This window comes from Trachurus japonicus, chromosome 13 (assembly GCF_045865225.1).
Source record: "Trachurus japonicus isolate A0001 chromosome 13, Traja_1.0".
Lineage (NCBI taxonomy): Eukaryota > Metazoa > Chordata > Actinopteri > Carangiformes > Carangidae > Trachurus > Trachurus japonicus.
The window spans coordinates 17316031-17343710 of record NC_140919.1 but is presented as its reverse complement, the minus strand read 5'-3'; the positions used below and the strand labels follow the sequence as shown (position 1 = coordinate 17343710).

General features: G+C 42.1%; 1 protein-coding gene across 1 annotated transcript in view; it reads right to left on the bottom strand.

The window, feature by feature from the left end:
• The window catches only part of LOC146975786 (uncharacterized), a 74337-nt gene extending 58536 nt beyond the window's left edge, over positions 1–15801 (bottom strand). The window contains exon 1 of the mRNA XM_085796659.1: positions 15579–15801. Coding sequence (XP_085652785.1) covers positions 15579–15771 — 193 coding nt within the window. The 5' untranslated portion in view covers positions 15772–15801. The remainder of the gene's footprint in view (positions 1–15578) is intronic.
• Positions 15802–27680: the final 11879 nt, after the last annotated feature.

The following is a 27680-nucleotide window of genomic DNA, read 5'->3' as shown; positions in this document are numbered from 1 at the left end:
TCCTCCTTTCCTCCCCTCCCCTCTCCTCTTCCTCCTCTCCTCATCTCCTCTCCTCCTTTCCTCCCCTCCCATCTCCTCTTCTCCTCCTCTCCTTTCTCCTCATCTCCTCTCCTCCTTTCCTCCCCTCCCATCTCCTCTTCTCCTCTCTCCTCATCTCCTCTCCTCCTCCCCTCCTCTCTCCTCCTTTCCTCCCCTCCCCTCTCCTCTTCCTCCTCTCCTCTCCTCCTTTCCTCCCCTCCCATCTCCTAATCTCCTCTCCTCCTTTCCTCCCCTCCCATCTCCTCTTCCTCCTCTCCTCATCTCCTCTCCTCCTTTCCTCCCCTCCCATCTCCTCTTCCTCCTCTCCTCATCTCCTTTCCTCCCCTCCCATCTCCTCTTCCTCCTCTCCTCATCTCCTCTCCTCCTCTCTCCTCCTTTCCTCCCCTCCCCTCTCCTCTTCCTCCTCTCCTCATCTCCTCTCCTCCTTTCCTCCCCTCCCATCTCCTCTTCTCCTCCTCTCCTTTCTCCTCATCTCCTCTCCTCCTTTCCTCCCCTCCCATCTCCTCTTCTCCTCTCTCCTCATCTCCTCTCCTCCTTTCCTCCCCTCCTCTCTCCTCCTTTCCTCCCCTCTCCTCTTCCTCCTCTCCTCTCCTCCTTTCCTCCCCTCCCATCTCCTAATCTCCTCTCCTCCTTTCCTCCCCTCCCATCTCCTCTTCTCCTCTCTCCTCATCTCCTCTCCTCCTCCCCTCCTCTCTCCTCCTTTCCTCCCCTCCCCTCCTCCTCCTCTCCTTTCCTCCCCTCTCTCCTCCTCTCTTCTCCTCCCCTCTCCTCCTAGGCCATAAGGTGAACCAGAAAAAAACTGATTCCGCTCTGACATCCGGCTGTGCCTCCACCGCGAACCAAAATCTCATTACACTCAAAAGGAACTAGTGCTGAATTACGGTCCTGATCACAGGACTCTTACAGGGTTGTGAGCTCCGAATCTTTACATATTAGCTGAGCATGAATCGATCTTTCATATGAAGTAAAGATCGTGTAGTCCCCGGATGTCAGAGCGGGATGAAACGAGTTCACCTTATGGCCTCTCCTCTCCTCTCCTCGCCACTCCTCTCCTCTCGTTCTTGTAGTTTGGCCTTGGTGTCTCACACTCTGTTTCCACAGATTCCTCCAGAGCTCCATTCCCCATGCACCATCCACCAACCACCGTCTGCATCACCTGCTTTCCTCTGCTGTCAAACCAGTCTGCACTGCCTGCTCTCAACCCTATCTGCCAGTAGTCCCATTAAGGTTTAGACCATTGAAATATTTTATACTTTGTGTGCATATGTTTTGAAGATACACATTCATATTTGACTGCTGATATTTTGGAACATTAAAAAAATAAAAGGACTTAAAAACTAAACTCAGATTAAGAGTACTTCACTTATGCCAATGTTACAAACTTACCCAAACTATCATCATCATGTCTTTCTGGAGTTCTCTCTTTTTGCTTCACAGGTTTTCCTCCACCTGTCTTCTGCTGCACCTCTTCATCTATAAAGAGTAAATGTTTTGATAGAGTCAAAGTGCTTTCCCCTGCATCTCAGAAACATACCAATACTCCAGTGATGTAGGATCCAAGTCAGACAAAAAACATTAGAACATTACATTAGAAACATACTCCATCTTTAAGTTACTGTTGACACTAACTCCATCTTTAAAATAATAATTAGTATAAAGTGATTTGTGGCTTAGCTACAGTCAGTGCACCTGGTAGTGGTGATGGCATCGTTCCCTCTTCCGCTCCAGAGTCTGGGTTAAAGTCAGATATGCTCATCAGGTCCATGTCCCCCACAACATCAACATCCTCCAAATCAACATCCACATTCACTTCCAAAGAGGAAACTATGAAAGATGTGTCTGTGGATAAAGCAGCATATATTGGAAAGATGCACACTAATATCTTACGTAACATTTGACAGGTATGAGTCCTGCATATCATAAGGCGCTGCCAAAATTGTTCAAAGGTATTAAATTATGTTTGAATTGATTACTCACCATCATCACCATCATCATCATCATCATCATCATCATCATCATCATCATCATGCGTTTCCCTTGTGACAATCTGCCTTTGCTTCTGAACTGCTGAGCTAGAGGAAGGCAGCTGTTCTCCATCTGATTGGCCATACATGAGAAAGAGACAGACAATCACATAACAAGTTTTTCGTAAAACAACTACAAAGAACAGCTTTAAGCCCCAGATCAGTCATGCAAATAATTTGTTCCAATTTATTGTTTTTAACAAACATTCGAACCAGGACGTCTGGTCATCATTGTATCAAACTTATGAATATGATAAATTTGAAACGAAAAATTCAAGATTTCCTGTTCCACAGTCATTAACACTAGGGTTGACAGCCCTATTCTTAATGACCAAAGACCAATCAATTTATTCACAAATATAAAACAGAAGAAGCAAGTATAAAAACACTGCATTTTAGGCCTACGTGTGACACAGGACACTCTATGAAGCTATGGAGCTTTTAAGTGGAGCCCAAACACAGAAAACAGTGTCACATGTCACAAACACATCATAACTCAAGAACCCACACATTCACACACACAGTAGGGAATTTACAAGACCAGCACATTAATTTAGTTTCAATCACACACTCTCTCAAACAACATACCATCATGAGCATCCTGTTGTCTGATTTCATCTGACATCCTTCTCTTTTTGGGACCTTTCACGGCTTTGGTTGGGGTGGATGCATGTCTACTGCCTATGAAAAAAAAAATTCATAGTAGGAAATCAGTAAAGTTACTTTTACAGTACAATTAAATGGAAGTCAAAAATATGCAGATACATATGAATAATATGCATATAGTAGACAGAAAGGTAGACAGAGAAAAATATAAGACATTGAAGAGTGGAAGTGTGACGACTTTAAAAAGGTATTAAGTGTATATACCACCGACAACAGAGTCCAATGTTTGTAGAGTCTTTCCCTTCAGTGAGTTCGCTCCACGTTCCATCGCAAACAGCAGTTTGCCAATTTTGGCCACTTGGAATGTTTTATCTGTCTGCCGATAATACTCGCAGTGGACTCTAATATCGTGCCCCATGAAACGTGCAACTTGCTCAAGTTCCTGATTGTTGAGGTCAAGAAGCTGACATAGGGTAGCAACATGCTTCCGCAACTTTGTTGACCTCAATAGTTCTGGGTTTTTGGCCCCGCTCTCTTCTGCAAATTTTCTCAGGCAGTCACATCCACGAAGATTGGTTGTTGCGCCAAGCCTTGCAAACAGAAAAGGATTCTCCTCAAGGATGCCAACTTCTGTCCGTTTTGCAATCAGGAAGTCCAGCGAAGCTTTTGTGCGATCAAGAAGTAAGATGGGGACCTTTCTCCCTCTCTTTCCACGTGTCACCAAACGTGTCAGCTTGTGGCTGAGTTGTTTTTCCACAGGTGACAGAGTTTCATATATGTCCTTATTAACAGGGCCGGTGTCTGCTTTTAAGTACGTGTTGAGGGTTAAACGAGATGCCTCTCCCTCACGCTTTTTGTTAAACACAATAATCTGTGCTAGGAGGCTCTCACTCAGTTGTTTGTACGCTGTAGAACTCGCACTCTTTTCTAATTTGGCCTTTGCCTCATCCTCAACTTTCCGAAGGTAATTTTGTAGAGTGACTACATCCTCTGTCAGTGGTACACTGTCTTCTTTGCACCACTTCCGTTGCTCAAGGGTGCTATGGGCATTAGTCGAGACGAAAGTGGACCAGGAGGTATCCAGTAACTCCTTGAACTTTTTTGCCTTCTTCTCAGTTTTGACATCATTTATCATCAAGCAGTGGCCTATCCAGGCCTCAGTTGCCCCTTTGAGTGAAAAGCCAATTTTTACAGCTGTCGATGGCTTTCCATATTCGTGCGTGCTTGCATCATAGTTTGCCACATGCTTGGCTGCTTTAATTGCCAGACTGAATTTTGCAGCATCACAAATGTCTTTAAGAGCTTTGACCTGTTTGTCAATCTTCTTGGCACCCAAGACAAACCGTCCAAGTTCTCTTAGCTTCTGAGCTATGTATCTATGCTGTGACTGCTCGCGACCCTTTTTCGCAAATAAAGCATCTCCATATACACAAATCATCTCATCACTCCTGATATGAGAGGTTACAGGATCCTGTAGCATAGAATGAATGACTTTTTCTACTCCTTTGAATGATTCTTTCATTGGAAGCATTGCTGCAGATATTTTTTGTACTCTCTTTCTTTTTACTTTGTGTGATTGCTCTTCCCTTTCTCTACATTTTTTCTCATGCCTCCAAAGTTCTTTTTTTTGAAACATTGCATAGCAATGTTGACATGGTAGGTAACTATCAACGTCTACCTTCCCAGAGGGCTGTTTCCATGTTACAAGCTCACCATGTCCTTCCTCTAAGACACTGTGATTGTGTTGCCAATCTCCCTTGTTACGAAGGCCTTCCAACAGTATCTTCCTTCTTTTGGAACTGACAGGAAAACTAAAAGCATTAATGACATCATGTTCATCACTGTGCTTTCTTTCCAGATGTCTGGCAATCTTCAATTGAGGCTTTTTACAATATATGCAATAATGAGCCTTGTCCCAGACCCTGGCACCTTCCTTTTTTATGATTGTTTTAACAGTAATCTGCATTTTTTTTTTTTTTTTTTTTTTTTCTTGAGTTCCTTTCTCTTTTTGACTGCATACCTATTTTAATTGATTTCTCTTTGGTCTTTGGGTCCTTTGCTTCCTCCATTTCATTTTCATTGGATGATGAATGACTGTGGTGCTTCTCTGGTGAACTGTGGTGGGATGGCTGTGTAAGGTCCTCGTCTTCACTCGATGATGATACTGGTTTGTAATCCTCATCAGAGCCACTGTGGCTGGATAACAGAGATTCATCTGTCAACTCATCTTCTCTGGATGAGATGTTGATGAGGGGGTCACAGCCTTTATCAGCTTCATCACCAGGCCTTTTGGTGAGAGATGTATCCTCTACTGGTGAGGGACACTGGTCCTTTTGAGGCTTCACAGCAGGGCAAAAGAGAGAAAAAAGGGAAAATTATCAATTATGCAGATACATTAGTGCATGTTTCTGTGTGAAACTTAAACATTGCCACAGAAAGCCATAAACCTCCACATCTACCTAACATTGAGAATTACCTGAGTAACACTGTCTAAACAACAGCTGGACTCTGGCCCACGTTTGACAGTCTAGGTATGATGAAACACAGTTGAGATGAAACACTGCAGACACTTCCTCACAGAAAAAAACACTGGCAGCCTCAGATACAAAACAATAATTTATCTTAACCAATCCTAGTCCAAATCCACCCTAACTGCCTCAAAACTGTTTCTGTTTCTGTTGAAAGCTGGCTTAAGCAGGAGCATATTACTCATGTGTGAACATTGATAATGCAGTTGAATTTGTACACATTCTGACCCGGAACTGAGGAGGAAAAGAAAAGTCAGTAATTCAACATACTTTAATCAAATTTTAGTCAGGCTTATAATAGTTTTCTATAATCAAATTAGTTTTCTTATTTTTTCCATTTCAGAACGCTACCAACAAGGTGAGATCCTCGGTACACTGTGCAGGATGTAACTGCCATGGTCCAAAACAGAGAGTGATGTGGACATGGATTTCAAAAACACTGATTCAAGTGACGAAGAATCAGATAGCGATGCCTACACATTTCAGAAAGCTTATCATGGACAACAAACACCATTGCAATAGTAAAGAAAGCACAACAGTGGCTATAGCTACTTTCTCCGCACACTGAAGAGAATCAACCTCTCACAGCAGCACCTGACATCCTTTTACCGCTGCTCCATCGAAAGTGTGCTGACGTATGGCCAAAAAAAAAGATTTTATCTGTCCTAATACTGGTTTTTCTGGTCCAGCTCTCACAGATGATTCCCACCACATACCACTGCAATGCTTCCAAAAGTTTGTGTCAGAAGACATAGTTCAAGCTCTGGCAACAAATATACAGTACAGCATACGACACAAATACAGCATTCAAAAGGGTATAGCCTACTAATAAGGCATGTGTGATGTTGTGAGACTGGGATGTCTGCCTCTGTTTTTCAGAGGACAAGAACAACTTATGGGACTATCACTGTAAATAATATAAATAAATGTCAAAGTTCTTCTTGTTGGAATAAATGGCTCTTCATAACATGACTGAGATTATTTTTCATGTTATATGGGCTACTGGTTTGGGAAAAGCAAAACCCTGCAAATGAATCCTGTATTGCTGTTCATACAATGAGTGGAAATACAGGAGATTCTGCTCCTCATGAAGCCTCATGAACCCAATGTTGCAAAATTACAACATTACAACCGTAGAAACTCACTAAAACGTTTTTTAAACACTCCATTTTCACCCCAAAGGCAACAACAGGTTGAAAAAAAAAAAGACCAGTGAGTGAAAACAGTCATTATTACAGATAAATAAACGTGCAGACTGTGGATGTTACAGCAGCCACAGGATATGCTCAAACATGTGTTTCAACTAGGGCTGTCAAACGATTAATTTTTGTAATCGCGATTAATCCATTTTTTCCATAGTTAACTCGCGATTAATCTCTATTAAAAATGTTATATATGGCGCTTTGGACTTTCAACACTCCAAAGTGTTATAATCTCTAGACAAACAACTTTTAGACCAGACCTAGCAGGCCTACCTAATCATAACACATGATGCATGAAACTCACACAGAATTGAAATGCATCCAGTGGAAATTGCCCTTTACTTTGCTACACCTCTGCCTGGCCATGTGCATTTGTTGACAACAGAAGCCGTCAAAAAATCAATACATCGCCACCTGCATTTGTTGACAACCGATGCCGTCAAAAAAATCAATACATGGCCATGTGCATTTGTTTACAACAAAGCCGTCAAAAAATGAATGGATGGAGCTGTGGAGCCACATGCACAACGCCACATGCACAACAACAACAACAACAACAACAACAACAACAACAACAACAACAACAACAACAACAACAACAACGCTTGATTAGCTAGATGACGAGCGGTAAAGCCTGACGGTTCACTGGCGCTTGCGGAGTGTTAATTTTACAGCCTGGCTGGCATTAGGTTTGGTTTAACTACACAAAGCATCCTTAAAATCATTTAAACTGAACTTCAATAAGTGCAAAGAAAAATAAATACTTACGCTAGCGTTGGCAGGTCTTCGTCGAAGTCGCTTCATTTTCAAGGTGGCGAATGTGGAGGAGAGTCCAGCGAGCTGCACGCAGGTGGCCTGTACTGAGCTGAACTCTTCACCTCGCTCGGGCTGAGTGGGGGATGGGCGCGCGCAGCAGCAGGAAGTCGTTCAGTGCTTCTCCTGACCAACGTTCCCGTCAAAATAAAAGCACCAAGCTTCGAAAAATGCAAAAATGCGGTGAAACCTCATAATTCAAAGAATATAATTTATGATAAAATACCAGAGGCCTTACATTATAATCTTCTTTATTAATTATCTTTTATTGTGCCAGAATTTAAAGTTTTATTTTGATGAACACTTTCACTGCGGTGAAGTGACTTCATGGTCTCTTTGACATATAAAGAGCATCAGAGTTTCACATAACTCAAGGGGACACCTAATTAAAAAATTCAGATTAAGTTTATGTCAATCTTGATTTAACCTCTTGATTTATTTATTGAGGAAATGAACAAATGAGTGGAGAAACATATAAAATTGTACAATTCAGTCAGGCAACTCAAAATTAGAACAATTAATAACAATGAGCAGGCAACAGGCTCTGTCTCAGATATTCATTCCCTGAATAATGATCTACTTTGACAGACATTACAGGGAATGAAAGCAGGGCCTCGCAGGAAATCATAGAGACAGAGCCCACAGGTGGATGCTGGGGAGGTGGTGGGTTTGCAAAACCTCATGGGTAGGAGGGGCAACAGCAGTAACATGAAGAAGCAGTAAGGGTCCCAGCAGGGCAGCAGCAGTGTCGGCAGCAGCATAGCCAAGACTGACTGTTATCTGTCTTAACTAGCTTTGCATCATATGATTTAATAAATATGAAAAATAACATGAATTAACTCTGTAGCTACAGACTTTCCAGATCTCAGTCTGTTATTATCTCTTGGAGACTGTGGACCCACTTGTAGTGCTCCACCACCATAACACGAGCTACATGATATGATAAACCTCTGTTAAAGTTAATTCCGGTATCTGTAACTTTCTCTGATGTTCTTTTGTGACATACTGTTTGAGTTCACTATTCTGTCTGTCTGATATACTTTCAGCAAAAGTCTCAAATGAGATTCCCAGAGTAAATAAAATTTTGTGTTATTGAGGAGAAAATCTTGAGGGGATAGTTATCTGTCCTGTACAGTTCCATATACTGTAAAGATGATCTGTATATTGATTTTCCTCCTCCTTGCACTCTTAGCATATAACTCTTAGAATCTAAGAAAATTAGACCTCAGCCATCTCTCTAGCTGAACCGTTCTTCAGGAGCTGTATTAGGATGGGTAAATTTGAATCAGATGGAGGAAGAAAATGCATCAATACTTTACATTTCCTGAAAATTTCCAAATCAAAATTTCATAGTCCTTTGAATTAATATGAGCCTCCATCATTGTTTTTATATAATGAAATTGCAGTCTTTTAAATTTCTCCATCTGTCTCTTTAACAGGTGAGAGGCAGCCAGTGTCACTCAGCCGGTGAACTCTTCACCTTGCACAGAGTGCTCTGGCTGCTGAGTTGATGGGTCGTTAATTAGCAGAGCCCCAGTCCTGCTTCTGCTTCTCCAGCACCTCACTAAAACCCTGTTAACCCTTTCAGTATTTTGCCTTACTGAAGACGTTTGACCATAAAACACAAACATATTTTCACACAATTCCTTTAACTGGATAAAGTCTAAATTAAAAAAAAAGTGCATCACTTTTTATGCCTTTAGATATATTTTCTTTTTCACATTAAGGGCTCTAATTTCGTAGCTCTCTCCCAGTCTCTGTCGTGTTTAGGCACACTTTGCAATTTTCGTCCACCACGCACCCTACTGCAAATCCTCCTCTTTCCCACCTCCGTCCCTCCAACCAGCGCAAGTGGGAAATAGAGAAGGCGTGAGAGGGTTTAGAACAGCTGATTCAAATCTACACCAAATAATTCACTAACGCTTTAAGCTAGGAGGCAGACATTTGAGTTTGTGTATCAGGAAGTGAGGCCCATCAACTGTGTGGAGTTCCGTGCGACCCTCAGACGTGTCAAAGGTCACCGTGTGTTTGTCGTTCTTGTTCCTCTCAAGGACACACAACAACACTGTCCCTTCGGACTCCTTGGTTTGTGTTTCAAGACGAGTCAAGTGCAGCAGACCCCTGGCACCTATTATGTGGGCCGATCCCCACCATGGCGACTGTCGTCTGTCTTTTTTTTTTAAGTAGCCTATATACAGTATTTTTGGCTTTTCATACCTTTATTTGATAGGACAGTTCAGAGTGTGAAAGGAAATGGGAGGCAGAGAGAGGGGGTAATGACATACAGGAAAGGGCCGTAATGTTCACTGTTGACTTTAAATCATGTTGTTTGTGCTGTGAAAACTAATGAAAGCTCAAGTCCCATTGTCATGGGCATGATGTGCATGTAAAAAAATGTGTAAAAATGCTCTGCTATGACTATTTTTTGATAAAAAAAAGTTGTTTAAAATAAATCTCCAAAGACACTAACAACACGTCCATATTTCTCCCTCATTGAAAAATTCACATCTTATTAATATGCATGATTTGCTTGGTCAGGGTTGCTAGGTAACGGCGGTGCGCGCAGTGTTGCCAACTGGCGACTTTCCAAACCCTCTTGGCGACTTCTTTTGTAAAAAGCGACTAGCGACAAATCTAGTGACTTTTTCCAGAGATATTACAAATGTTTCAGGACCTGAAATCACGTTATTACAGCTGTATTCAACGAGCAGCGGCGCTGCCGCGAGCACTCATTGGCTGCCCCCCCCCCCCCCCCCCCCGCGTCAATGCGTCAGGGGCAAGGAAGACAGACAGGTGATTTGAAAACACGAAGCTCACGTCAGGTTTCAAGTGCAAGCTTGTGTTTCCTCTGGGGAGTCTTTGTATTAAAATGCAAATTTGAATGTAAACCGAAAAGTGAATGAAGTTTAAAGACAGAGAAAGAAAATGGATCACAGGATTCGAACCCAAGTCTACAGATTATAAGTCAGCGACATTACCACATTGCCACCGCTGCCACACATAATTTTGTGGTGCATCCAGCTGTTATGTAGGAGTGAAGTGCCGCTATTGCGGTGAATTACTACAACAAACAGCGGCATGAGCTCCTGAGCCGCCGCTGCTGTGAATTATAAAGTTCTTTAGGTGCTCGCATCCAGAGGCCACGCCCACAGTCTCTGAGCTACTGGTAACAGGCTGGTATCACCGTCCTTAACCGCTCCTCACCGAGCACAGAGCAACGTCGCCGTCATCGCTGTTTAACGTACGTTACTCCAGCTTTACACCCTGTGGGTAATTTATATAATGAGATGGGGGGGAAATCAACGGGATTGGTTGCTATAGTTTCGTGACGCACGAAAACGGACTCCAATTTGAAAAATTGAATTCAGTTTTTTCAGACTCTGGTACTAAAACTGCATTTTCAAGTCTAAAATGCTCAGTTATTGCGTGGATTAGCAATTTTGCTCCTGAAATGCCTTGTAGCAGAGCCCATACACTAAATTGACATGTTAATTATTTTAAAAAGACGATTTTTGGTTTAGGGAATCTTTAAGTATTTATATTATATTAATAAATAAAGAATATAGTACTCAACTAGGTAATGATTGAAAAAGATAAAATATCAAATTTTCCTTGCCACATATTTATGGCCATGTCATGTCTTTGTATCAGCCAAAACTATTAAAATGAATAATCATTATAAAACCGTGAATTATCAACATTTTCCTGAAGTCAGACCACTTCACATATTAAAACAGATATCAGCGATCCGGTGGTTTTGTCTAATGCTGCGTTCCAGGCTTTTGAAACCGTAAGTTACAGCTTTGTTACGACTTTGTAGCGTTCCAACCCGTAGCTCGTGTTTTTACCGTCCTGTTGCCTGTGAAAGTTCCCTATAACGGCCACTCGTAACTTCCGACCCGTGAACTCGTACCAGATCGAACTGGTATGACTTCACAGGAAGGAAAAACACAAGTTACGAGTTTCCTTGAACGCACCATGAGTTAGCAGCCCCCGCCCTCGTCAGGCATCTATTGGTCCTCGTCCCTACGTCACCACATTCATGCGCATCCCTTGGCTGCACACACAGCCCTTCATGCCGTTCTCTCTCCTCATTGGATAACACTTGTATCCTACAAGGAAAGTTTTCTCCTGGTTTACAGCAGAGCAGAGTGACGGAGAGACCAAACACTCTATGGAAGTGATGCTGACAGAAAATAGGACTATTTAGGACTTATATTAACAAAAACATTCACCTGATATCTGCTTTAAAGGCGACTGGAAGATAGGCCTAACTATAATGAGCCATTAACTGCCCTCTTTAAAAAAAAAAGTCATTAGTTTCCGCATGCAGCAGGTAGAGTCATGGATGACATTGAGGATGGCTTCTGGTCCACAGCCTCTGATGTAGAGGGGAAACTGTAGGGTAACAAACAGTGGTCCTCTCATTGTTGCTCATCTGTTGTGATGGCACGCCATACATTGTAAAAGTAAGGAATGCCTCACCACCACTGTGCTTTATTTATGATAATGAAAAAAAAAAGACATTTTAATTGTTTTTCCCCCAGATGTAGACCACATAGACCAGTAGTGCTCATGCAAGAAGATGATTTGTCCAAAAAGACAGTATTTAATCTAGTACCTAGTTACTAGTTGCCTCTGTATGGTGATTTTGGATATGGACCTGGTCCAACGTGGTCTACGTGTCAAACAGAAAACTGTTCTTACTGAACTATAAAACTAGAAAAAAAGCTTTCACTATTTCGGACATGAATGGTCTAGACGTGGAAAAAGAAAAACAGCAAAATGTCTCTTTATTGCATTTTCATAAATAGAATAAAGGTTTTATATAACTAAAAATTGGTAGGTCTCCAGCTTCTGTCATGATCTAGTAATGTAACTAATGATCTGTCTTGTCTAAGTAGAGTAGTTTTGGATCTGGACCATGTAAAATGAAGTCTAAACGACAATAAAAGTTTCACAAATATGACAGTGGGTTTTGGACAGCACTTAGCCTTAATTTGCTTATTATTATTATTATTAGGGCCCGAGCGGCGACTGCAAGTCGCCCAGCGAAAGCCCTTTTGAAATCGCGCTGTTTATTATTATTATTATTATTATTATTATTATTCTTGCGCTCTTAAAATGCCATTTTGACCCCTTTCCCAAAGGCGAAAATGCGTCTACTTTTGCATGGGCGTCCGGCCGGATCCGAAATTCGATATTTTTGAGTGGTCGCACACGGTCGACGCAAAATGGCGGAATAGCGCCCCCTACAAAGTCCAAAAATGCCCATAGGGAATTTTGCTAACTTTGTCCTACGCTCACAAAATTTGGTACACATATGTATTATACCCAGATATGCAAAAAAGCCTCTTGACCTCATGACCTCAACCCAACAGGAAGTCGGCCATTTTGGTTTTGATTTTTCCCGCCTAAAACGAACTCCTCCCACAGCGTTCGCCCGATCAAGTTGAAATTAGGTACACCACATCTCCAGACCTAGCTGAGCTTATCTTGTGCGCCGTGAGTCCGTAGGTCAAAGGGCTTGGCCTCTGGCATGCCCCCAAGTTTGGCGACTGTTTCGGTGCTCGCCATGTAAATACGAACGGCTCTCATGCCCACATAGTTGATCGTAGACGCTTCAAACTTGGTGCAAAAATCTATGGCGAGACCCTGAACGATCCGACATATTATTTGCCTACGTCGCTCATAGCGCCCCCCGGTGGTAACAGGAAGTGAACTAAAATTCATTAAAAATACATAGTTGACCCCATCAACTTCATTCCACTTCTAAAACATGCAGAACCAGTTGGTGAAGCTACATTATGAAGACTGTGAAGCTATGAGTAATGGCGTCCCTGTGGGGGCGTGGCTACCATCAATTCCTCGCCATGAAAATACGTTTGGCTTTTTGATGGCTTTAATGAACTCGTATCCTCATGAAATTTGATACACAGGTCCAGGGTGGAGACCTCTTCCATCTGATAGGGGTGTCGCTCATGTGGCCCCCTAGTGGAAACCGGAAGTGCCATTTTTTGCATCAACATTGTCCGATTTCCACGAAACTTCACATGGGTGATGAGGGGCTGACCCTGAACACACCTGCACGCATCCCATTACTGCCCCCTAGTGGACGGACCTTTAACTGCTCATAACTCCCTCATGCTTTGTCCGATTTCCACGAAACTTCACATGTGTGATGAGGGGCTGACCCTGAACACACCTGCATGCATCCCATTACTGCCCCCTAGTGGACAAACCTTTAACTGCTCATAACTCCCTCATGCTTTGTCCGATTTCCACGAAACTTCACATGTGTGATGAGGGACTGACCCTGAACACACCTGCACGCATCTCATTACTGCCCCCTAGTGGACGAACCTTTAACTGCTCATAACTCCCTCATGCTTTGTCCGATTCACTCCAAACTTCACACGAGTGATGAGGGGCGGCCCCTGAACGCACCACACCACATGCGGTGACTGCCCCCTGGTGGATGAACGAAACATTGCGTTTTTGGCCTCCTTCCAGGTTTTTTCTCCATTTCTGCTCCGCGCCACGGCCCCGGCGTGCCTCAGGCCCCGCGGTGGCATGGGCGAGCGAGGGCCCGCCATCGCCGCTTGCGGCTTTAATTATTATTATTATTAATAATAATAATAATAATAATAATAACATTTTAAATGTTAATCCTTTTAAATTTAAACAAATCACATGGAAAAATATTGTCATAGCACAAATTCAATAATTATCCATTGAATTAATTAAAACAATTTTCAAAAAATCATAAATGGCCATGCAAAACAAAACAAACATGATTTCTAGTAATGTCTTAGTACAGCAGCAGGAGATTAGTCCTATATGCCTAAGCGTTTGGTGAATATTTGGGTGCAGTACCAAATTTCACCAGTAGGCGGAGCAGAGAGCAAAAAGTGTGTGAAATTCTGGCGAAAAATTCTTAACTTACTATCAAACTGAGGACCCTCTGTGAAAAACAGAGGGGAGCTTATTTATAGCATTTAGAGCTAATTTAAAGCTTGACAAAGTGAGGACCGGCCAAAATGTCCTCACATCCCAAAAGTGTCCTCACAGTGTTGGTTAAAAACTCTCGCCGGTCCTCACAATGTAGTATGTACAAGAACACACACACACACACACACACACACACACACACACACACACACACACACACACACACACACACACACACACACACACACACACACACACACACACACACACACACACACACACACACACACACACACACACACACACACACACACACACACACACACACCTCCGCTCCGACGTCGTTGCTACAGCAACCTGTCAGCTCGGTCAATAATGTGGCCCAGTCTGAACAGAGCCAAATGCGATTTGGACACTTGCTAAAAACAGTGTGGACAGTCAGCCCTAAAAATCGGATATGAGAAGGAATAGTCTGTAAAATAAACTATACTGTTGGCGATTTTTTTTTTTCTTAGATTTTGTAACTTCCTGTAGTAGATAGCGACATAAAAGTTCCCCTACATTCATTTATCCCCCCACCCCCCACCACAGTCTTCTTGCAAACCTGTGGAAAACACTTAAAGGTTGACTATGTAGAATTACAAGAAAAACAACAGAAAAAGAATTCCAGCAGTCGATTGCCAGACCGTTGCTAGGCAAAACGGGCCGTTGCTAGGGACTCCGCTCTGAACAGAGGACAGCAGAGGAGGAGGACTAAGCAGGATATTTACCGGTACCTTATGTTTCATTTTTACCGTCATTAACAGCATAATAAATGACTTGTAGCTTGTTACAGGGACGGTGGAGGCTCTCTGCCTTCCACACCGCTGCTGCTCAGAGCCTCAGAGCCTCCGCTGTCACTGCTCTCGTCAAGTTGGAAAAAAAAAAAAAAAAAAGGAGCTCCGTGGCACCGAAAGTCCGCGACGATAAACGTGTTTATGACAGATAAGACTACACAAATACACCCATCCTAACAAGTATATGATAATCCATTGATCCACCGATTGATTATTAAAAAGGCTTTGTTGAAAACAGACACATATGACCGGGAGGAGGCAGGAAAACAGCGGATATCTGAGCCACGTGTCGGCTACAGGCAGGTACGAATGTAAACAGAACGTTGACAGAAAGTCATTGTCGAGCCCGTCAAAAAAATTAAAAATAATAATTCAGACTAAAAAAATTTTTTTTATGGAAAAGCAATACTTTCATTCTGTACCCCTCTAAAGGCCCCATGGATGTATTATTTTTGAAAAAATATAGCTTTTAATAAATATTCTACATATTCAACCTAAAAGATAAATGTAGTACAACATGTCCTCTTTCTCTACAAAACACAGCTTTGAGGTGAACTGATTCAACACTGAATCACCCACCGGGTTTGTTGAGGACGACTCGAGGCTGCAGGAGAACATCCAGCAGGTTCCTCTGCCGCTCGATCTCCTGTCTGAAGCCCGAAGCCTCCGCCTCGTACCCGGCTACGACTCTGTCCACGGCCGCTAAGATTTCCTGGGAGGCGGCGGTGAGTCTCTCGGTAACGAATCCTCTCAGAAACTCCACCTCAGACATTTTACTCAAACTCTTTGTTGTTCCTGGGAGGAGACCGACTCGTTTCCCGCTGCTAGACCATGAATGTATTAGATTAACGTGCTAGACTCTCTTTGCTCTGGGGCTGTTGAGTCGCTGTTTTTTTGTTGGTAAGCAACCGGATTCAGGGGGAGAGAGACAGGCCTCTCCGTCAAAATAAAAGCACCAAGCTAATAAAATACGGTGAAACTCTTTAATTTAAGGAATATAATTTACAAGAATGTCCCCGAGCCATCAAGTTAACCTTTTGCTTTTATTGTATTACAAGTTAATGTCTATTTATAGGTTTCATGTTGGTGAACACATTTATTTAGAAGGCTACTTGCACAACGTTACTTCCAACTTCCGGTAAAGCGCCGCTTCATTAGAGCACTGGAAAAGAGAGTAACGACACCACGACACCACCATTGACTCCCGTGGTAAGGGTTTTGCGCCCCGAGTGGCAGGATATGGGTATTGCAAAAGCGCCCAGAAACTCATTCACTACAATGTATGCCCACTTGCTTGTAAATTGATGAAAACGGCAGTGTTTTTGTTTTTAGGTGTCTTTGTCATATTAAATTATACTTATAATTTGTTTATTATAAAATGTAGATTGAAACATTAATGTAGACAACTTTTTTTTTTTTTTTTTACTCGCCTATGTGTTAATATTTATCTGTAAAGGATACAATGATGCTATTAACGTGGGTGATCTATAAATGTCCTTAAATTATTGAAAATGCCACACTTGCTCATTCACCAACAATGCAGAGATGTCAGTTCTTCCAAGTGTATCCGTCTGCGGCCTGCAAGAGGGAGGCGTGTCGAGTAGTAGGCACTGTAGGAGGCGTGTCGCGTAATGACGTCACTACGCGACACGCCCCCCGCCACTACAGGGAACGCCCTACACACGGGCTGTGTTCGAAATCATCCACTCACTCACTCACTCCCTATCCACTACATCATGTATATGATATAGTGCACTACATCATGTACACGATGTAGGGAATGACGGGAGGAGAATTCGGACACTAGACGGTAATTTTCTGGACGTGGTTGCGTCAGCTGATGCGCCACGTGTTGCTGTGACGGAAGCAGACGCGCCGAGAATCATGTAAACAAACCATGGATGTATGAAACAAACCGGACACATAAAAAATAAAATAAGAAAAACCGGACACTTGCGGGAACATTTTAGGATGTGATTATGTGTGGTTGTGTTACTCGGACAATAAACTGTTGAAATATCGGAAGTTTGGTTTGGTAAACTACTGTTGTGTGTCCCGACCGTGAGCCGTTAGCGGCTCTGTGGCTATGCTCTGTGGCTATTAGCTTAGCTCGTCAGATCGTATTTAATACATATTCTACTACAGTTTCTTTATTAGATTGATTTAATGCTGCCTGTTAATGTTCGGATGCTGCTGCCCAACTCCTGCTCCTCAGACGAGGCAAACGGAGCGAAGGCAAATATGTCTGAGGAGTTTTTTTGGTAAATTGCCTAAATAAATCGTAGCTAACATGCTAATTAGCTTCCTCTTCTTCTCTGGCAAAACACGACCGCATTGCATTGTGGGATACGGGAGTAGAAAGTAGTGTACATCGCTTGTTCACTCAATTTCGCGGTGCATTGTGGGTGTTTTGTCATCCACTACATAGTGGATGAAATTAATCGCGGAGAATTCGAACAACACTACAAAATGGCGAACACACTATATAGTGCACTACATCCGTGATAGGGGGTGATTTCGAACACAGCCACGGTTCTTAAAGGGATATGAGCCCACTACAGTTGCATGTTGCATGCAAAAGTTAACGACTTTGCCTACGCGTTCTTTGCCCTATAATGAATGTATTCAAAAGCTTACAAATGTTATTATTACATTTTTAATTGGGTAAAAACAATTAAGGCAGGATTTCTTTATAGTAAAATTTAGATGTAAAATTTTCTGACTTTGTCACAAGAGAAAACACAAGATAATTAACAGACAGGAATTCATGAGCTAAATGTCAGTGCTTATGTGGGAGTAAGAGCGTAATGTGTTGATATATATATATATATATATGTGTTGATATATATATATATATATATATATATATATATATATATATATATAAAAGTAGTGGCCTACCCTATATTTATTTATATAAATAAATAAAAGTAGTAAATAATAATGTCAGTGCTTATGTGGGAGTAAGAGCGTAATGTGTAGATATATATATAAATAAATAAATATATATATATATATAAATAAAAGTAGTGGCCTACATAACAAAATTAAAATAATGTGATGACAATAACTTTTATTATTCCTTAATGGGGAATTCATTTGTGAATCTCTCCATTCTGTAGGTTACTGAGCAGTGTTGCTCCCTTGCTTTCTCTCTTGATATCAGCAGGGATCATCAGCAGCATTCTCCTGGAGCTTGAGTTGCTGGCCCTCTCGCCCTCTCTCCTACCTGCAACACCTCTTGGGCTTTGTTTGGTATTCTGATTTCCTTTATTTCACCCTACAACACACACACTACTGTACTCATGCACTCACAGCACTGATCATAGACCATAACTTTCTTTGTCATGGTCGTTTTGTGACAAGTAGCAATTCATCTCAACTATATTTGGTCTGTCAAACGTATTTGTAGTGAAGAAGAGATCTATTTAAAAAAAACCAAACCAAAACATTTCAAGGCTCTTTTTTTTTTATTTTATAGCCTGCTCAGAAATGCCTCAGAGGAGAGGGCTTCTTCCAGTTTCTCCTTGTAAATTTGGAGCTTCTTTGCTCCCTCCTTGGACATGTGCCCCACCAGGGCTTCGGCCATCACATTTAACTCACTGTCAAAAAAGAACAATAAAGGTTTTCAATTACATGTTACATCACACATTGATGTGTCATGTGTCTATCATCAATTCTTTACATATTAATCTTACCACGGTTGATATTGAGGTCCCATTCGGAATCTCGCCACAGCCTCTGGCACTGTTATGTTGAATTTCTCCGCCAGGGTGATTGCTGGCTAAGTTACAACACCCAATTCTATTTGGCTCAACCTTTTAGGATCATTTGCAATAAAACGTATGTATATGCTGCATGTCACTTATCAAACAGGCAAATAACCCTCTGAAACTTTGCTAACGTTACATTTTGCTGAGTCAGCAACGGGCTGGCTTCGTTCTGTTTATACACTTATATTTAATAATATGGATAAATATAGCCTTACTTCCTTAGTCCATCGCTAAACACAATTATTATATACATTAATCGATGAATTAATTAAATTACACTGACACTTACAGTCTGCATATGTTCGGCCATTCAGACTAGTCAAGTTTTACGGCGGAACTGGTGTACTTCCTGTTTTGTTATCCGTTTTGGCGGTCTCATTTTACATCTCGCGTGGTTCAACGTGACTTTCCCGTGTGGAGGGGGCGTGTCGCGTAGTGACGCCTCTACGCGAAACGCCTCCCTCTTGCAGGCCGCAGACAGACCCCTCTCAGTTCTTGGGCGCTTTTGCAATACCCATATTCCTCCATCAGGAGGCGCTTCCATTGAACCAATGCGTGTTGTTACCAAGGGGGCAGTTGTGGGTCTGAGAAGTGAAGCTCACTTCCGCGTTCAAAAAACTGCAATCCCCTCGGCTTCCTCTGGGGGCTGGCTCCAGAAGGGAGCAACTCCAATTGAGCCCCATGTTAAAATAGCCGATTTTACAGCTTAAAAAAACATATTTACAGCCTGGTACATTTTATTTTTTTGGTCTCAACCGATAGTTTCTACCCCCGCACACACTCTGAGGGGGGTGAATTTTTTTTAAACTCTACCGTTTTACTATTATTAGGTTTAAAGTTCTGGCCAATTAGGGCGCAGAACCGTTGAGTGACAGGTCCGGAGACCGCTGCTTCGAGGCCAGTGGGCGGGCCCTCGGCCGGCCAACGGCCGTGTCGCTACCCGATCTGCGACGCTACCCGATCTGTGACAGCCACGTACGGCAACTCCACTTGGACAAACTTAGTTGAATTGACTTAGGATCACTGCCCTATGTGCGTCGCCAGAGACGGTTTATCTTTTTATTTATTTTTTTAAATACTTTATTAGTAATGTAAATTGAGGGTTGGTTGTGGTGGTCTGGATCTTGATGCTCAGAAAACAGGAACACAGGCGGACTTTTAATGTTTACTGTCCTCTTTTCTCGCCGGCCTCATCACCATGACAACCACAAACAATCACAACTACCACAACACTCACTGAATAAACGAGTCTGCCGCGGCTGTCTTATGACGGACCTCCGTGGTTTTTATTTTATTTTATTTTATTTTTTAATCATTTTCACAGTACCGTATTTTAATTTCACAGAACTTTAAGCAAATCGGGCAGTGCCCAAATGAAGTTTGTCCAAGTGGAGTTGCCGTAGGCAGCTGTCCAAGATGGCGGAGTTTTGTCACAGATCGGGTAGCGTCGCAAATCGGGTAGTGACAGGCCGCACCGCTCCAAATATGGCAAGTAGAATCCAACATGGCGCGGTTCAAACCCCCGTAGTAGCGGCACAAAACAGACTCCCCCAAACCAATGGGTGACGTCACGGGTGCTACGTCCATTCTTTTTACAGTCTATGGTTGTTACTCTCTTTTCCAGTGCTCTACTTCATGTATGCCTGTTTCCGTAGGAGATAAGAAATGCAGTTAGCCTAGAAATCTAGACGCACCCTAGCGGCAGCAAATATATTTGCTCTATACATTTTATATAGTCTAGCTTGTCAGGCTAAAATGCAGTAATAAAGTCATACGAAATAGATTCAGAGAGATTCTTTTTCTTGATCTTGGAAAAGCTACAAACATTAAAATAAGTGAGAAAAACTTAAAAAATCTCAAAGAAACAAGTCAAATATATCAAATGGCCAGTCTCCAAAAGCAAAAGAATTGCAATTTAAAGGTTATAGCTAGGGTGAATTCAGGTATATTGGGACATCAGGTAATTTGGGACAGATAAGGAAAAACACTGCTTCCACTTGCCTTGAATGGGCTATGACAAAGTTAAAGGTGCTGATACATTCCTTTGGATGTCTACATTAAAAGTCACATTAAATATTTTGGGTGACATCACACAGGGGGGTGTGGTCAGCATCAAACAGGACGCTGACCCCAAATATCAGGAGGTAAGCAAAACAGCATGTGCTTTTGTTGGAATTTAATATAAGGCTATTACATTTGTATGACTAATTTACTGTAGGTATGGAAGTTATATTAAGATGTGTGATGCATTGGTGTACTAAAATAAACAAACATTGGTTTGTGAGGATGTTTACATTTTCTTAATTTGGACATTTTCTTGCTGTCCCAAATTACCAATAGTGGTATGGTAATTTGGGACAGCATGTTCAGGTTATTTGGGACAGTGTTTCTGGGTTTATATTGAAATATTTCAATAGTGTAGTCATATCTTACATGCTTAAAAGTGAGAAATTCTTACACATATAGGGAAAACAAATACCTTTGTACATTTCAGAATATCAAATCAGCGGTTAATGTGGAATATGTGAAGTGAGGTTCAAAAATAGGTCAGATTGTTTTATCTCTTATTATGTCATGAGTTATCTTTATTTTATATATTTATATTTAACAAAATATAAAAATAAATGTATTTTTAAAAACATGCTTGCTTCTCCTGAGGTCAATAGTCTGCTCACAATATGTTTTAGGCTATTAAATCTGCTGTTTGTTGAAATAATTTGTATATTTGGTTGATTTGGTTACAAATCACGAGATTATAAACAATACACAACATAAAAATAATAGGCTATAGGCCTAATATACATAAATAAGCAATCTATTCATGTCTTTTTTAATGTAATTGCAGCTCCATGCAAAATCCCATTGCACAAGCCTGTGTCCCAAATTACCAAACCTACTGTCCCAATTTACCAAACAAGTTGCGAAAAAATAGTTTTGTGTCGAAACCTTTAAAATAGAGTGCTGTGCTCTCACAAAAGAATAATTGTTTCACATAAAGAATGCAGACACCTAGAGGAATACAGACATATCTCATTTGTTGGGTTATTTATGAATCTTGATGACAAAAAATGGCTCAGAAAATGAATTTACAAAAATTGTCCCAATATACCTGAATTCACCCTACAACTTTTTCATAAAAAGGATACATTTTTCAAACATAATGCATCCACAGAATGTCTAGAGGGGTACAGAATAAAAGTATTAAGTTTACTGAATTTTTTTAAATAGTATAATTGTTTAATAAATTTTGTCGGGTCCGAAATATATAAATATTTACATCTGGTTACGTTGGCAACTTCGACAATGACTTCTGCGCCATCAGCATTCATATGTTGATGTCACCTGAGGCGAAGCCATAGATATATGGGCCATTTCAGAATTGCGGGTACATTTTAAAGGAGCTTGAGGAAAGATCAAGGAATAAAACTCATTAGCGATACAACGGCCGTAGCGGCCGTCAGGGTTACTGCAGCCATCAGCCAAGCTGGTGCGGGAGCGCGCATCAACTCTCCACAGCAGCAGCTGATGCTGTGACACTGTGGCTGAATTGGAAACGGCATAACGTCGCCACAGTTTGGTTTGGGTCCGCCGCAGCAGTCTCTCACAGAAAAAAAGAACAGCTTCACTGTCTCTCATCTCTGCCAGTCAGCCCCTCTACCTGCTGTCTCTCTCACGACACACACACACCGCACGCACGCACGCACGCACGCACGCACGCACGCACGCACACACACACACACACACACCGCACGCACGCACCCACACACACACACACACACACACACACACACACACACACACACCGCGCTTGGCTGTTAATAAACAGTAAATGCGCCGTGCCGCGCTCATATTGTACAGTGCTCAATTTACCGCGACACCCGGAGGTTGACCTTCCAGGCATCCGGTCAGCACCGGCCGCCGCCGCCGCCTCTGTGAGCCGCTGCTGCCGCTCGGCTGCTCTAGTGGCTCTGCACTCCTCCCAACACGTCGGAGAATTTCCTTACGGGCGTTGTTTGGATAAACTGACCACGGATGAATCAATCGGCTCACTGTAAAACTATTTATTTATTTATTGAAGTAGTCTAAATATGGTGATTTTTGTACGTACAGAGCCCCAAGGCTGCGCTGCTCACACACACCTGAAGCTTCTTTGGAATGAAATGTGCTATATAAATAAAGTTTGCTTGCTTGCTTCACTTTTCTTTTTTTTTTTCTTTTTTATTTATTTATTTATTTTTTATTTGATAGTGATGACAGTAGAGATAGACAGGAAATGGGTAGGCAGAGAGAGGGGGAATGACACGCAGGAAAGGTCTGCCCGACGCGGGATTCGAACCGGGGACGCCTGCGGCGGGGACTGTAGCCTCTACATGGGGCGGCCGCTCTACCCACACAGAAAACCTCTAAAAACCTCTTTTTACAGTCTATGCTAAAAACCTGTGGGGAAGTTACTCGGCTCGTTTTCTTCCCTGGGAGGAGGACAGCTGTTGCCCGGCCGATGAGCTCAGCTCCCCGGCTGCAGCCTCTGTGATGAGCCGCTGCTGCCGCTCGTGTGTGGCTCTGCACTCCTCCGAAAAATGTCGGAGCAAACCTACTTACAGACGTTAGATTGGGACTCTAAACTGTCACTTTCTCGCATGAAAAAATATTAAAATGTAAGAAAGTGACGTTATTTCTCTACTCGCTGCTCACATAACTGTTGAGGCTGCAAGACATCCGCGGACCGCTAGTCGCAAGCGGTGAAAGCCGAAGCTGTCGAGGACGCGCATGCAGCGTCATTTGACGTCACATCCGCGGACAGCGCGGGAAATTCGGACCCAGAATTGCAGCACAATATGCAGCACACAGCCTGTTCAAGGCAACGGAGAGATACGCGAGTGGGCTCATTCTTTTTGGTTTTGAACGCTTCATCGCCCATTAGCAGTAAAAAACTTAAAACGCATGTGCATTTCTTGCCTCATGAACCTTTAAGCTTGGAGAGAAAACAAAAATGATAATAATTTTTTCCATTAAACCTCTTTTATTCAAAGTGGGTGCCGCGGCACACTGGGGTGCTGTCTGACTGCGTCAGGGGTGCCGTGAAAAAAATACCTCTTCTGACATTTCATATAGGCCTACATTCTTTTTACATAGCCTATGCAAAGGGGCCGTGTCCACCGGACGCCCTTTTAGCGCTCTGGGCGTCTACTTTCCATTCAGATCCTATGGAGTTCAGCGCTCACACCGCTCAGCGCCCTCGGCAGAAAAAAAGCTTTCGGCGCTTCCTTTTTTTTGTTGTGGCGCTCGGAGCGCTCAGAGTTGAAATATGTTCAACTTTTGGAACAGCGTCGGTCTTATCAAGCGGCTCGGAAGTGAAAGCTCGTTTTGTAACCTGGTAACGGCAGCGTTCTGAGAGAGGGAGAGCGACTGCTCCAAAAGCGTGTCCGGTGGACACGGCCGTTGGTCACAGGTGCTCAGAGCAGTAGGGGCCGTGTCCACCGGACACCGGACGCTGTGGAAAAAAATGTGTCGTACCAGGCACACGTCCCTGCGGCAACTTTTGCTTATTTCATCTGAAACAGTGCAGTGGAATTTGTGGAGTTTGTCAATAAACCATCTTAAATGATGGTGAGACACACCCCCTCCTCTCTCCAGTGGATCTGTGCCCGCTCTGTTCCCACTCCGGTGCGTGATGTATAAAAACACACTGCAGTGCACACGGTGGAAATTCTCTGATTGTTCGCAACGGAGTCAGAACGGAGCGGAGACCGCCGGTGGATGTTCATTTGAGCGCATGCCTGCGCTGTGCGCATGTAAACCTTTCTCTCTTCCTCTCACATTGCGGATTATTGTGTGCGTGTTTGTGTGTGCATATGTAGGCTACAGAGGCACCTGTGCACCCTGCATTTACAGTTTGTATTATGCGCTGTTAAATAATACTGTCCCATCTAAATAAACAGGACATGGACACGGACACAGGACACGTGAGATTGTATGCACTTTTGAAAGGTGCCGTGACTGAAAAAAGTTTGAGAAACGCTGTTCTAATAGACAATACTTTAAATTTAACATTTCCAGCATTTTCCAAGCTTAAACCTGTAAGACTTAAAATAATTCATCTGAAATTCAGCATACTAAGAGTAAAATCTGTCAACTCTGTTACAGACAAATTGGGGTAAATATTTATAGTACCAAAATGAAATACACTTAAAAACCATGTATTCCCTAAGAGAACTTTTGTCTTTACATCCACTAATTCATCCACTCAGGAGTGAAAACATTAACACATTTAATTGAAAAGTTGCCAAAGCACCTCACATTTTCTGTAAATATAGCTTTAAAAATGTATAAAATCCTTTGAAATTTCATGTACTGAGAATTTTTGTTAAGACACAGCTTCTGGTTAATTTATTAACAATAAAACATTATACAGTTGTCTTTTTTTTTTAACAAAACCTTGAATAAACAGAGTTGACATCTTAAGCAAAAGTGATGCACTGTAAAGAATTTCCCCGTAAAATAACAGTAAAGAACTGGCAGCTGGGTTGCCATTACGTTACTGTAAAATTTACAGTTTTTTACCATCATGAAAATTTACAGCTGAAAAATATTGAAAAATACACTATGTACTGTTTTTTAAGATTACTTTAACAATACTTTACAGTTAACTGATTTGTTTAAAAATACATTATCAGTCTTCATAAAATCTACAAACTACAACAAAATGTGCTTTGTAATTTAGAACAGAGCAGCATGTAATTGCAATATGAAAAAAACATCTTCTTAATACACTTTGACTTTTATTTTAACATGAATTTAGAATATCCACATTCAGTTACAGACAGTTGAGCAATAGATAAGTCATACATTTACAAAGCTCTCAGATGTGTGTGCTCCTCTTGTAATCTGCTATTGTAATGTGGTCTATGAACATAAAAATTAAAAGAAAAGTATCACAAGTCCAGAAAAAAATATCCAAAGTCCTGATCTCAGACAGTCAAAACATGCCAGAATGAAACAATATAATGTAATGAAACAGTTGTATGTTCAGAAACAGAACACAAATAACTCGGCAAGAATAACAGGGATTCAGACTTATAAGGGAGAGAGAAAGACAGTGAGATTGAGAGGGAGAAAGAATTAAAGCAATGAGACGAGATGGTCTGTGTGTGTGTGTGTGTGTGTGTGTGTGTGTGTGTGTGTGTGTGTGTGCGCGCCCCATCCAGCCTTGGTGTCTCTCAGGATTTATGAAGCACCTGAAAATTAATATAGTGTCTCATCAGACAGTGGGAAAATCATTGCACATACTCATTAACAAAACAATAAAAAGCAGCAAATGTTAATTTAGAATAGCATGCTATTGAAAAGATGAAAAAACACATGTTTTAGTGAAAACACCTGACGTTTGGATGGGTACAGGAGGCCTCTTCCTGGTATTGGAGATTGAAGATGTAGAAGGTGGAAAATAAGGCGGCAAGCCCTGTCAAGAAGGTGGGTTGGATTCCCTCACACATGACATGGCCCTCGAGGCTGACCATCCAGCACTGAAGTTTCCTGTTGTTTACCTGAAACTTGACCAAGAATTGTCCTGTCAAATTAAGATGTGCTCACTGCATTCAGACCTGCACATTTTTAGAAGGTCCATTTGCAATTAGGCAGACAACACTACAGTTCTAAAGTGGGTATAGTGCTGTGACTTTTCATGTATCCCACATAGGCAACTGAGGTGCACATACCTGACAAAGAAAAGATTATTGCAAACTTGACCGTCATGATTCAACAAACAGGAAGCACTGTGCAATATGAACAACAACTCACAAGCAGAGCCGTTGTAAGTTTTGAAATTGGTGAGGTCCGGGGTCCGGAATTAATTAAAAGGTAATTTTATATATTTTTTTTTATTGTATGGCAGCCATCTAGGGAAGGTTTTCACCACTGTTCTAAGTTTAGCGTTCTCCTTTAGTGGATACAAGCGCCTCTCACCGTGGTTTACTGGTGTCCCAAAGCTTTAGAAATGTCTTTGTAACACTTTTCAGACCAGTACAGTAGGTATCAATCATTAGTTTTTTCATCTGTTCTTGAATTTCTTTCACCCCATGCAAAAAAACATCATTATCACAGTTAGTTCATGATTTAACAAAAAAAACAAACCCCTCTAGCTATACATAATTACATCAAAATGACCCACAATTATATAAAGTAGACTTAGACTTTTTATTATTATTATTAGACCTGTTATGAAAGGAGCCTGGTTGAGCCTTACACCGCTGACCAGCAGGAGGACAGACCTGTCCTGTGGTTTTCAGCCTTTCATCAGGTATTGTTCCCTCAATTAAATACACTGCAGTGAAAAAGTATTTGCCGGCTTCCGGATTTCTCACTTTCTTGCAAATTTGTCACACTTTATTTTATTTTTTTCTCACAGAAACTTTTACCGAGGTCCAGACCTCGGTGACCTCATAGCTGGCTACGGCCATGCTCACAAAGTACTTACTGTGATCAGTAGCGCAGCAGCAAATAGTCTGCAGCAGAGCGATAGATATAACATCGCTCTGGTCTGCAGTTCCTGTAATGTCAAAGAAATATGTCAAAAACTGTACTGTAAATGATGCTCAAAACACTCAGCAAACACCCCACATAGCAAAAGGAGTCCGCCGCGGACCCGCCGCGGATGTAGCGCGGCTTCCGGAACGGACCCGCGAAACGGACCCGTATCGGAGTCCACTTGCTCTCTGTGACGGATCCGCAACGAAGGCGGATCGCGGACCCGTCCTGGATCCGCGCTGCATCCGGTCCGCATCCGCGATTTAAATCATACCTCCGCGGCGGGTCCGTTCAGGGCCCGCAAATCCGCCGCGGATCCGCAACAGACTCATAATAACCCTCTGGCCCGGATCCGTTTGGGACCCGCAACGGACTTATAAAATAC